The sequence below is a fragment of the Sorex fumeus genome, unplaced genomic scaffold, assembly GCF_029834395.1.
Source record: "Sorex fumeus unplaced genomic scaffold, SorFum_2.1 ptg000019l, whole genome shotgun sequence".
NCBI lineage: Eukaryota > Metazoa > Chordata > Mammalia > Eulipotyphla > Soricidae > Sorex > Sorex fumeus.
The window spans coordinates 20,895,653-20,909,372 of NW_026606076.1; the positions used below are offsets into that span (position 1 = coordinate 20,895,653).

At 46.8% G+C, this 13,720-nt stretch overlaps 1 protein-coding gene across 1 annotated transcript in view; it reads left to right on the plus strand.

Annotated features, from left to right (window-relative positions):
• Window positions 1-240, plus strand: part of LOC130022011 (zinc finger protein 345-like) — a 43,357-nt gene extending 43,117 nt beyond the window's left edge. Inside the window, exon 3 of the mRNA XM_056112737.1 lies at window positions 218-240. Coding sequence (XP_055968712.1) covers window positions 218-240 — 23 coding nt within the window. The remainder of the gene's footprint in view (window positions 1-217) is intronic.
• Window positions 241-13,720: the final 13,480 nt, after the last annotated feature.

A 13,720-nucleotide genomic window follows, 5' to 3' on the forward strand; every position in this document is an offset into this window, starting at 1 on the left:
ATTCCCTCACCCCAATGTGGACGTTTCTGAACTGTATCTTGCTGTATCCATGCTGCCTCTTCCTCGTAGAAGAGGGTTGGGTACCCTCAGAACGTGGGGTGATGAAGTGTGGGTTGCCCATAGCAGAAATATTTCTAAATGGTTTGGTCACAGACATAGCAAAGTAGCTTCAGATGTTTTTCAGCTCAGACTGTCACTGTCCTCCCGTTTTTCATAGAGTTGCTTGAACGTGCCCAGTAACATTGTGAGACTTGTTACTGTGTTTTGCATATCGAATACGTCACGGGTAGCTTGGCAGGCTTTACAGTGTGGGCAAGATACTCTTGGTAGCTTGCCGAGAGGGGTGGAGGAATGAAACTCGGGTCGACCATGAAGGTCGCATGCAAGGCAAACGCCATACCTGCTGTGCCATGGCTTCAGCCTTGCAAATTTGCCTTGCTGTATCCACGTCAGGTTCAATCCTCTGCACCCATCGTGATCCAGAAGCAAAGATGGAGCAGCCCCTGGACTCCCAAGGTGATTCAGCTATGTACACCACAAGATCTGAAGATGGAAATCAAATGCTTGTCACCTGTGTGAAAGACTAGCAACCTCAAGGCTCTCCTACCACTCCCCTTTGAAGCTCGTGCTTGATCTTTAGTTACCCTATACTTAACACAGAAGCAAACTTAAGGGTGGAAAATTCTTAGAGAAACGGGCATGGAGAGGGATGGAAACGCCCACAACTCCATCTCTTGGCATTTCGGCATAAATTCCGTAGTCCAAATTTTCCCAAGTTTAAGATTTACAGCCCTTCTCTTTGCTTAAATGGGGTCATTAAGGATCAAGCACTGCAGCTTTGTCCGCTGCAATGGCAGCAGATAGGATAGGGCTTTTGCCTCGTATCCACAGGACCCGGGTATATTCATAGGATCCCCATACAGTTCTTCAGTCATGTACAAAGTGTTTCCTGAGTTCAGAGCCAGGAGAAGACCCTGAGCATACCCGGTGTGGCCACAATCATAAAGGAGCATACAAGAAAAAGTAAAACACAGAGCTTCAGTTCATTGATGACGAATTCCCTCACCCCGACTTGAGGGTGTCAGAACTGTATATTCTTCCATTCCCCACGATGGTGTAGAAGATGTTTAGAGTACCCTCATAATGTGGGATCATGGGGTGTGGGTTGCCCATAAAAGGAAACCTTAAAAGGGCACTGTCACAGGCATCAGAAGGTGCGTTCAGAACTTTTTTGTACAGAGAGAAAAGAACAATAAATGTAAGAAAATAACCCTGCCTTGCCCATCAAAGGCTCAGTTCAATTTGCTGCACCCCTCAAGGTTTAGAGACAAAGCTAGGGAAACCCACTCGACCCCCGAGAAGATTCAGCTATCCACCCCACAAATATCTGAAGGCTGGCATCGAACCCAGATTACTCAAGTGAAAGACAATCAACCGCAGGCTCCCCTAACGCTGCACCTGTGGAAGCTGCTTGCTTGATACTTAATTACCCTATACTAAATACTGAAGATAACCCAAGGGTGGAAAATTCTTAGACAAATGAGCCTGGAGAGGAACAGAAACGTCCACACCGCCATCTCGTGGTGTGTCGACGGAAATACCGCTGCCCGACTTTTCCCACGCTTAAGATTTCCAGCCCATTTATTTGCTTCAATGTTAGGTATAAGGTAATTAAGGATCAAGCAAGCTGTTTGGGTCGCTGCAGTGGGAGCAGGACGGTTAGTGCTCTTGGCTTGCAGCACAGGCCCCTGGTTCTTTCTCTGGCTCTCCATACAGCCCCACCATCATGCAAGAGTGATTCCTGAATGCAGCGTCAGGAGAACCTCTGTGTGTGGCTGGATTTGTGTCCCCCAAACCATGAACAAACAAAATAAAACCAAAACAGCCTCAATCCCTTATTGCAGGATTCCCTCACCCCAACGTGGGCGTTTCTGAGCTATATCATGCTGTATCCATGCTGCGTCTTCCTTGTCGTAGAAGTTAGGGCACCCTCAAAATGTGGGGTGATGGGGTGTGGGTTGCCCATAGCAGGAAATATTTCTCAATGGCTTGGTCACAGACATAGCAAAGTGGCTTCAGAAGGTTTCTAGCTCAGAAAGAAGAGAACAAAAAATAAAAATAAATGAATTTGTCTTGTTCTTTCCACGTCAAGTTCAATCTTCTGCACCCCTCGTGGTGCAGAGACAAAGCGGAGGCAACCCACTTGACCCCCGAGAAGAATCAGTTATGTACCTCACAAGATCTGAAGGCTGGAATCAAACCCATGTTACTCTAGTGAAAGAAAGCTCCTGCACGGTTCTCGTACTGCAGCACCTGTGGAAGCGGCTTGCTTGATCCTTAATTATACCATACTTATCAATGAAGCAAACCCAAGGTTGGAAAACTCTTAAGAGAAACGTGCCTGTTGAGGAACGGAAACTCCCAGAGCGCCATCTTGTGGCGTTTCTGCGGAACTACCGCGGCCTGACTTTTCCCACACTTAAGACTCCCTGCCCATTTCTTTGCTTCAGTGTTAGGTATAGGGTCATTAATGATCAAGCAAGCAGTTCGGGCCGCGGCAATAAGAGCAGAGCGGTTAGTGCTCTTGGCTTGCAGTCATAGGCCCCTGGTTCTTTCTTTGGCTCTCCATACAGCCCCACCATCATGCAAGAGTGATTCCTGAATGCAGCGTCAGGAGAACCTCTGCGTTTGGCTGAATTATTGTCCCTCAAACCATGAACAAAACAAATGAAACCAAAACAGCCTCAGTCCCTTATTGGAGGATTCTCTCCGCTAAACATGGGGGTTTCTGAGCTGTATCTTGCTGTATCCCTGACCTCACTTCTTTGTTGAAGAGGGTTGGGGCATCTTCAGAACGTGGGGTGTTGGCACGTGGGGCTTACTATAACTGGAAACCTTTCTAAAGAGCTCGGTCATGAACAGAGCAAACAGGCATAACTTTTCTCGTTCAAAGTAAACAGAACAACAACAAAATAATCTCACCCTGCTTGTAGCCAACCAGGTTCAATCCCAGGTACTCAATGGTCCCCAGAACTCTATAGGCACACACCAAAGCAGCCCCCTAAAAAATCCTCGGAGGCAGAGCTATAGTACAGCGTGTAGCAAGTTTGCCTTGCATGCAGGCAACGTGGGTCCAATCCCTGGCATCCCATATGGTACCTCAATTACTGCCAGGAGTAATTTGTGAGTGTAGAGCCTAGAGTAACCATTGAGCATTGCTCAATGTTACCCAAAAAGCAAAAAACAATTCCGTGGCAGAAGTTATGTATTTCGGATTGCTAGGGAAGGAGATTGCCCGGTCTTAGGCTCATTATTCCTGTGTTAATTAAAATTCTCCTTAACCTAACTCCAGTCTGTCTGATGACTGTTTCCTTCACCCCAGACATCTGGAGATGCTGGAGTTGAATCTGGCCCCTGCCATGCTCGTCCATGGAGAACAGAAGACATGAGACTTCTCATATGTATAGGAACCCCAAAACTCAGGGCGGAAGATGGCAACCTTAGCAATGTGGGGTGCTGTGATGTGGGGACCTGGGGTCTGGAGACCATTAAACTGAGTTGGTTGGAGACATTATACTGCGGGAAGGCACAGCCTCTCCTGTGTCACCCTGTTTCCTCTCTGGCAGCTGGCTCTGGAGCACTGTCCACTGGGTGTGCCTCCACAGAGAGAGTGAGTGGGGAGAGCCCCAGGCAGCACGGACACCCAGACACAATTCACCAGTTTATTCTGTGACCCGAGACCCAATAACTGGGCGTGGGCAGGGCCGGAAGATGCTGGACTATCATCCCCTCCAGCCCTTGGCGGGTGTAAGCGAGTCGAATCCACAAGAGGTGGCCTCCTCTTAGCACACGGATCCCTCGAGAATGAAGGCAGCACCATTGGGGTCTGGGGTCATCGTCCAAACCCCATCCAACCCCTCCTGATCTGGCTATATGATTCGGGGGAGGGGGTCAGAAGCAGGGGTGGGGCAGCGTCTGGAGTTGGGCTGAGGTGGGGTTCACACAGCTCTGCCAGGGGGTCCCACATCCTTCTGGGAACCCCAAACCTGCCCTGCTCCTGCAAATGTCTGGGGAAGCCAGTGAGTAGTCTCCCTCAAACAGAATGGAATTCAGTGGTCAACAAGGATATCTGGAAGCACCAGAATTTTTTTTTTTTTTGCTTTTTGTGTCACACCAGCAATGCACAGGAGTTACTCCTGGTTCATGCACTCAGGAATCACTCCTGGCGGTGCTCAGGACCATATGGGATGCTGGGAATCGAACCTGGGTCGACCGCGTGCAAGGCAAATGCCCTACCCACTGTGCTATTGCTCCAGCCCCAGGAAGCACCAGATTTTTCTGAGTCAGGGCGAGAGGCTGGTTTGGGGTGGCTGTATCAGCTCCAAGCTGGAAGTCCTTTGTATGGGGGGCAGAGGTGCTAAACATCCAGCTAAACTTCCGCCGCGCCCCCCAAGGTCAGCTGAACACTACTCACTGGGGCGCCAACCACATCCACTTAGGAGAACTGTGGATGCCCAAGCAGGAGTTCAGGACCAGCGGGTCGCCAGAGGCAGGTCGGACAGCCCTATTTCTTCCTCCTGGTTGCACTTGGTTTTGTTTTGCACACCTGGCGGAGCTCAGGGATCACTCCAGGTGTGCCTGGGGGACACTATGGGGTGCCTGGGATCGAACCCCAATCGACATGTGCAAGGCATCATGGTCTTGATGAAAACTGTTACGACCTAAGCGACAGGACCCACATGGGGAAGGACAAGCTGAACTGCCCCGAGGATTTAGTCTGGGATTTACAGTAAAAGCCTTGCTTGCTCTCAGAGCCCAGAGAACTAAGTGTTGGGATCTTTGTCTCTTACTGTGTTTATCCAAACAACCCATATATTGATAACTTATACAACCAGAGGGAAAGATAAAAGCAATGTAGATGTCCCTGGGAGACAGTGTCTTCTTAAGTTGATCTCCCCAAGAGAGTTTCCTCTGACAAATGTATATCTATGTACATGACCAATCACACCTATGTCCTTACCTCAATCCCCCTTCAGATATTCTATAAACATGCTAGCAACTAAGCATCAAAGGTGCGTTTTTCAACATCAGCCTGTGGTCCCAAATCTCCCCATCTCTCTGTCTCTCTGTTTGGGAGCCTGTGAAGATGGGGACGTGGGTACCCAGCTCAGAGTCACAGAACACACACACACACACATGCATCGTAGCAGTAGCCCCGGCGTTTTACCTTGTGAACTCACCACTTGATGATGCCTGGAGCTGAGTATTGAAAGCAGGTAAAGGGATATACATGATAACCTGTCAGCATCTGTATTGCAGAACATAATGCCTTAAATTAGAAAGAGAGAGAGAGAGAGAGAGAGAGAGAGAGGAGAAGCACCTGCCATAGAGACAGGCTGGGGTCGGGAGTGACTTGAAGAAGTGGGAGGGAAACTGAGAACCCTGGTTTTGGGAAAATATACTGGTAGGAGTGATGGGTATTGGATTATTGTATGACTGAAACACTATCATGAACAATTTTGTAATGCTCTGATTCACCCTGATTCAATAAAAAATAAATAATTTATAAATTTTGACCCCAGTTCTTACGACACCAATGTGAACCCATTGGCAAATATACTGAATACAATCTGTGACTGTAATTGTAAATGTGGAAGGGGAATCATTTTGCCCCTCAGAGATAGGTTTCTCTGTAGAAAAAAAAATATCGTCTTATGGAGGGTTACTAAAGTTTCCATTTAAAATCCTACCATAATAGTGGTTGGAGTGATAGTACAGCAGGTAGGGTGGATGCCTAACATGCACCTAATATGAGCATAATCCTGAGCATCCTATATGATCCACTGAGCCCCGCCAGGAGTATTTTCTGAGTACTTCCAGGTGAGGCCTCAAAACAAAAGAAAAATCCAAAGTATTATTACCACACCCTTTAAAGAATGCAGTGAGTTTGCTCTAGGTATTCAGATAGTGCATTTACAGAGGGGGATCCAGCTAACAGGCTTCTGGGGCCTGCTTTTGGACCCAAGACTGGACTTCTCTACTTCCTTGCCTCATTGCCAGGGGTACACATAGCTGTTGCATTCGGAGATCGTCGTTCCGTTGAGAGCGAATGGGGCATCAGGAACGAGGCTTTTTCTCATAAACATTGCCTTCGTAAGATTCAGCTGTAGTCCTACCTTTCCACAATCATGGTCAAAGTCGGCCAGCATTTGTGCCGCTTGGCTGATATTTGGTGTTATTAAAACAATGTCATCAGCAAAGCGGGGGTGGTATAGTTGCCGACCATCTATCTTCACTCCCATTCCTTCCCATTCCAGTCATCACATGATGTTCTTGAGGGTGGCACTGAAGAGTTTCGGTGAAATGGTATCACCCTGCCGCACCCTTCTCTTGACATCAACGATCACTTCTTTGTAGAATAGTGAGATCCTGGTAGTGATTCCGCAATACAGCTCACAGAGGATCCTGATGCCCTGCCTTGAATGCCCTTATTGGCTAGGGCTTCAATGACCGCTTCCGTCTCAACAGAATCAAAGGCCTTCTTTAAATCAATGAACGTTAAACAGAGCGGCATCTTGAACTCCCGAGAAACCTCAATGAGCTTGGTTATCATGTGGATATGGTCAATGGTGCTGAATCCTTTGCAGAACCCGGCTTGCTTGCATGGTTGGCCTTCATCTAGTGTTCTGCCAATCCTATTTAGGATGACTTGAGTGAACAACTTGTAGATGACAGACAATAAGCAGATTGGGCGATAGTTGCCAATGTCATGGATGTCTCCCTTCTTGAACAGTACTACGGTCCTGCTGGTTTTCCATTGAGACGGAACCTTGCATTCAGACAGGTAGCGAGTGAAGAGCCGAGCCAGTGTATTGATGAGTACTGATGGCAGGTTCTTCAGGTGTTCAGGTCTGACCTTGTCTGGGCCGGGTGCTGTTTGTTTCTTTACCGACGAAATGGCGTGTCGGATTTCGGAAGGGAGAACGTTGGGAACGACATATCCATCTTGTGGAATTTGGTATGTCGGCAAGTGGACATGGCTATCGAAGAGATTTGAGTAGAAGTCATGGATAATCTTCTCCATTGCCGTTTTGGAGGATGTGATGGATCCATCAGGATGCCGTAGGGCAATCATCTTGGCCTTGTAGTTGACGAAGGACAGGCCGGCGTAATGAATACTTTTCCAAGTTTCTGCCGCATCTACCAGTACTTCTGCTCTTCTCTCTTTGAGGTCTTCCTTGATCGCATCTCTGCACTGCTTTGCGAGCTCGGACATTAGCTTGTGGTTGCCTGAGGCATGCGCCAAACCACGCTGGCGAATTAGCTCAAGAGTTTTCGAAGACAGTCGTTTTTTTGTGGCTATCTCTCTCTTGCCATTCCTCGCACATTCATGGAGGTGCTGAACCAGTCGATCGTATTCCTCGTCAATGTTGTCAACAATGGCATCTTCCCATGTTGCCGCAATAGTACCAAAGAGTTCCCAGTTGGTGGTCATTCTGGGAGTTCTCTTTTTGAACTTTGCAGCCCTTTCTCCCCGCTCTGTGAAGTAGAATTTTGCACGAAGGAGACGGTGGTCTGATCCCATTCGAAATTTTGGGACAACAGCGACATCGGTCATGCAAAACCGTCGATTGAATATGATGTGGTCTATTTCATTGTGGAATCGTCCACCGGGAGACTCCCATGTCCATCGTTTAGATTCTGCCTTCTGGAACTGTGAGTTACCATGGATGGTCTTGGTCGACATGATGAAATCAGACAGTCTCTCACCCTGTTCGTTCCATTCTAGGCCATGGGTCCCAATGTGAAGTTCTTCAGCTGATCTTCTCTGTCCTATCTTGGCATTAAAATCACCCACAATGATCTTGTAGAAGGTGTGGACTTTATAGAACTTCTCTAGCTCCATGTAGAACTTTTCTCTTTCATCATAATGAGATGTTGGTACTTAGACAATGAAGATAGCTATGTGTACGTAGGTCGAGAGGTCAACATGACAAATGACCTGGCACCTGAGCTGCGCAGGAGGAAGAGAGCGGCTTGGAACACCTTCAAGAATGTTGAAGAAATAGCTAAGAGGACGAAGAACCTCTGGCTCCGGGCACATCTCTTTGATTCCACTGTTCTTCCTGCATTAACATATGCCTCAAAGACCTGGTCCCTACGCAAACAAGATGAGAACACTATTCAGGTCCCCCAAAGAAGAATAGAAAGAGCTATGCTTGGAATATTGCATTTCACTCAAATGAGAGAAAGAATCCGGAGTTCTGTCATCCGACGACGATCAAGAATCAGGGACGCTGTCTCATTTGCCAAGGTGTCAAAAATCAGATGGGCTGGTCACGTAATGAGATTTAAAGATGACCGCTAGACTAGAGCTGTTACTGACTGGATTCCACGGGATGTCAAAAGACCGCATGGCTGCCCACCTACCAGATGGTCAGACTTCTTCGTCAAGATCATGAACGATCGGTTTGAGGCTCTTCATGTTCCCAGAGTGAACAGATGCCACTGGGCTACACTAGCACACGACAGGGACAAAGGGAGACATTATTGGTGCCCGCTCGAGCAAATTGACGACTAACTAATGGGAAGTTAAGCGATTAAGTGAAGTGATTGCCAGGGGAGAGGGAACAGGTTTATAAGACCTTGTAGATATTCCCATAACCAAGAGACAAACAATTTAAACTGAATAAAATAACACTCAATCACAAATCACAAATCATCCTGTTAATTGTCAATTGCTTCGAGCAGGCCCCAGTAACGTCTCCTTCATCCTAGCCCTGAGATTATATTCAAGGCTCTTTTAGGAGAATTAGACCCATCATTGTTACTGGTATTTGACATATTGGATACGCCACAGGGAGTTTGCCAGACTCTGCCGGGTGGGCACGCTACATTCGGTAGCCTGCCAGTTTGTCCAAAGTAGGAATGAGATAATAAGAGCTGGTTTTTATAGTCTGAGTCTTGGCCGCTGATGGGATTACATGGCACCAGGGGACCAGTTGGTGGGTGTGACCCCCGCCTATTGGAATTTGGAGGATCTGGATGGAGGATGCTTGACCCAAATCCGAATAGGCTTGGAGATCTCAGCCCCGGAACCCGCGTGACTTTGTCCCTCTTCCAGTACCTTCATGTGTGCGGAGAGTGGTCTCAGCATGGTGGTGGCTCGTCCTGGAAGTCTTTTGCTGCCGGAGCCCTGGTCGAGGCGGGGAGGAAAGCTCAACCCGCTCCCCTCCAAGGGGCCCCGGCGGCGAGGACAGTCAGGCGCAGGGGCAGGAGACTATATATATATATATATAACATTATTTATAGTTATATAACATATATTGTTATATATAACAATATATAACACTATATATTGAGAAATACATAAATTCTCTGTCACACCAGTAAAACACCTTAACCTTCCTGAGTATTACATTGAGGGTATTACTATACAACATACCCAGAGCTATGAGCTTCCTACAAACCACTTTCTATTTGACTCAAAAGATTTCAAGATCAAAACGCAATCATGAAAGTTTGTAAGTCTGTATCTCATGGTGATTCATTAATATATATATACATATAAATTTCGAGATAAAAGAAAACAAAGATTGAAGCGCTGTGTGTATTAGTTTGAATGTGAAATTCTGTTAACTGTCAGTCACCTTTTATTTTGTTAGCCTGCATCCGTGAACCAGAAATGCTAAGGAAAGGCAGGGTTGTCCGAGATTCTTTATTATTTGAGCCGCAATACTGGGTTTGGCAGAGCAAGATTTGTAATGAGTGCATCAAAACTCACTGTGCCAGATGCCAAGTTCAAAGTCCTGGGCTGGCCACATGTAAGTTAAGTTTTATAGAAAGTTCCTTAATTAGGAAGTGTTAACTCCCTCCCCCCCCACCACCACCAATACACATGTGGCAAGTGAATCTTATGGAAACTTGGACAGATCTCTTATTGGCTAAACGTAAACTTCAAATATCCTACGATTGATCTTAATATTTCTAAAACTCTGTTATATAGGTCCACTGAGACCTTCTAATGAATTGGTGCCAAGGTCAGGGTATTTGTTTTGGGTTTTGCAAAACACGCGGAAAAGCTTATAAACAGGCATTGGAGGACTAGGTCCGGAGATGAAGTACAGGGTATGTAGTCTAACGGTCAGCATCTAATGGTACGGAAGAGAAGCTGGTGTCTGGAGCACAAAGGTTTCCTGGCTAAAGAGCATACACCTTTGAGCTCGCCCCCAGAAATCAGTCCGCAGGGCGCTAGGCCTTAGCAACAGGCAATGAGAGAGGAGCGGGACAAAACGCGGACCAATAGGAAGCGTGTTCATAGGTATTTCCTGCCCTGGGGCAAGGTTTGCTCATTGCCTGTCTCGGCATCCAAGGGTTAGTCGTGGAATGTGGTCTGCTAGGATGAGATCTAGAAAATTTCGTTGTGGATCCCGAGCATCTCAAGAATCTCAGGAATCCCCAGATGACAGGTCAGCAGGATGGGGTCTGATTTAGCCTACAGCGGGCCAGGGAGAAAGCGACCGTGGGGAGGGAGGAGCCTCACCCAGGACTCAGAGGGTCCCGATGGCAGGTGGTGGGTTAAGTCCTTGGGGGCGAGTCGGATTTGATGGCTGGTGACAAGCGCAGTTTGGAGCCGGTTCGTAGAGGTGTCTATACTGGCGACAACAGGGATTGGGTTTGGATCTTCCTTGAGAAACTTTAGGGGAGTATCCTTCTGACAGCTCCTCGCCCTGCTCTCCACGATCTAGGAGAGCCACCCTTGAGTCAGGGTCGGGGGTTTGTGTGTCTGAAATGCTTTTGCTGTGGGGATCAGGTGCCAGAGTCGGAACTGATAACCAAGGGTGAAACGCCCGTTTCTCACCAGTCCAGTGATTATATTAAAAAAAAAAAAACCCTTATTTTAACTAATTCGGTGGGGGATAATTTTTTTGTCATGCTCTACGCAGCAGTGTGTTCTTCCCCACCACCCCGCCTCATTTGGACAAAGCAATAAACGGATCAGAGTCGTGTTTGTCAATTTCTTGTTTCTGACGACTTCAATGAGGGGTAGGGGAGGGGAATAGAGTGGCATCATATAAAATCGTTATCAATTTCTGAGAATTTAAGTTAAGTTATTTTTAACTTTATGATTTAACTTGGCCGTGATTCAGAGCCCAGCCAGCTTCCCCACTCTAGTGCATTGATCTCAACTTTCTATATTTTAATCGGGATGTCTCAATTTCAGGGAAACAGTGTGTCTTGTATCTTCACTTGACTCAAGTGGAGAAACTTCATTTATGCTATTTCAACTACCGCAAATACATTCTTCACACCTAAGATGAACACCAATAACTTGGTTTTTGTTTGTATTTGAAATGGGTTCAAAACGCTGCCATGGGCCAGGGCAACATCTCAAAGGGCTGGGGCGCATGCCAGACTGGCAAAAGACCCCAAGTTTGAACGCGGGCTCCCTTTGTTCCTCCCTCCCCGCATCTGCCCCACCGGGTGTGACATCAGCAGCATCAACCCTGGTGGCCCTCAACACTGAAGGTAAACACTGAACTGCACACCAATCCTTTGGACCCGAGACCTGGGCAGTTTTCCAGAGAGGAGGACTCTGTCAGGCATCTCCGTGGAGCTATTCCCTCGTCCCCAGGAATGGATCAAAATAAAATAAGCTTACAGAAAGGCCCTGGGTAGAGAATACTTACTTGTTTCAAGCATTTAGCGTTCCTACACCACCAGTGTGACTGTCCCTCCACCAATATTCCCAGTTTCCTTCCCAATCCCAATATACCCCCTTTGGCACGTAACAAATTTACTTTATATTGTTTATTCCAACAAAACATTGAGAACGACAAATAGAAACATCAGAAACTAGATCAGTAAGGGCTAATTAGTGCACATCTGAGTCTTTTAAAAATGTATTTTTGGGGCTGGAGCGATAGCACAGCAGGTAGGGCATTTGCCTTGCAGCGTCTTACTCGGGTTCAATTCCCAGCATCCCAGACGGTCCCCTGCGCACCGCCAGGAGTAATTCCTGAGTGCAGAGCCAGGAGTAACCCCTGTGCATCGCTGGGTGTGAGCCAAAAAGAAAAAAAATTGCTCATTTAAATTAAAATTTTATTTTTATAACTCACTTGATCACTTGACATCCGTTACTCATCGTTTTGCTCAAGTGGGCGCCAATCACGTCTCCATCCATACGTGTCACGTGCTAGCATAGCCCAATGGAGTCTGTTCGTTCTAGGAACAAGAACGAAGAGCCTCAAACTGATTGTTCAGAGTCTTGATGAAGAAATATGGCTATCTCGTAGGTGAGCAGCCATGCGATCTTTTGACACCCTGGGAACTCAGTCAGTAACGGCTTTAGTCCAGCAGTCATCTCCAAATTTCATTACATGTCCAGCCCATCTGATTTTTGACGCCTTTGCAAATGACACAGCATCCCTGATTCTTGACTGTCAACGGAGGTTGGAACTTCCGATTCTTTCAATCAGTTGAGTGAAGTGTGATACTCCAAGCATAGTTCTTTCAATTCCTCTTTTGGAGACGTGAATAGCGTTCTCATTCAGTTTTCATAGGGCTCAGGTCTATGAGGCGTATGTTAATGCAGGTAGAACAGTGGATTCAAAGAGATGTGCCCAGAGCCAGAGGTTCTTTGCCCTCTAAGCTGTTTCTTCGACGCTCTTAAAGGTGTTCCAAGCCACTCTCTTCCTCCTGCGCAACCCAGGTGCCAGGTCATTCATAATGTTGACTTCTTGACCTAGGTACACATGACTGTGGCATTCGGAGATGGTCATTCCATTGAGAGTGAATGGAACGTCAGGAACAAGACTGTTTCTCATAAACATTGTCCTGGTGAGATTCAGCTGTAGTCCAACCTTTCCACGCTCACGGTCAAAGTAAGCCAGCCTTTTTGCCACTTGGCTAATGTTTGGAGTTATTAGAATGATGTCATCAGCAAAGCGGAGGTGGTGTAGTTGCCGACCGTCTATCTTCACTCCCATTTCTTTCCATTGCAGTCATTGCATGACGTTCTCGAGGGTGGCACTGAAGAGTTTCGGTGAAATGGTATCACCCTGTCAAACCCCTCTCTTGACATCGATGATCACTTCTTTGTAGAATGGTGAGATCTTTGTAGTGAATTCATAATACAGCTCATGCAGGATCCTGATGTATTGAGTTTGAAAGCCCTGTTTGGCTAGGGCTTCGATGAGAGTTTCCATCTCAACAAAATCAAAGGCCTTCTTTCAATCAATGAACATTAGACAAAGCTGCATCTTAAACTCCCGAGATACCTTAATGAGCTTGGTTATCATGTGGTTATGGTTAATCATGCTGAATCTTTTTCGGAAACCGGCTTGCTCATATGGTTGTCCTTCATCTGGTGTTATGCCAATCCTATTCAGGAAGACTCAAGTTAACAGCTTGTAGATGGCAGACAATAGGAAGATTGGGCAATAGTTGCCAATGTCTTGGATGTCTCCCTTCTTGTACAGTAGTACAGTCCTGCTGCTTTTTCACTGGGAGGGAAACTTGCATTCAGATAGGTAGCATGTGGAGAGCAGAGCCAGTGTATTGATGAGTCCTAATGGCAAATTCTTCAGGTGTTTGGGTCTGACCTTGTCTGGGCCAGGTGCTGTTCACTTATTTACCAACGAAATGGCGTGTCGCATATCAGAAGGGACAACGTTGGGAACGACATATCCATCCTGTGAAATTTGGTATGTGGGTAGGT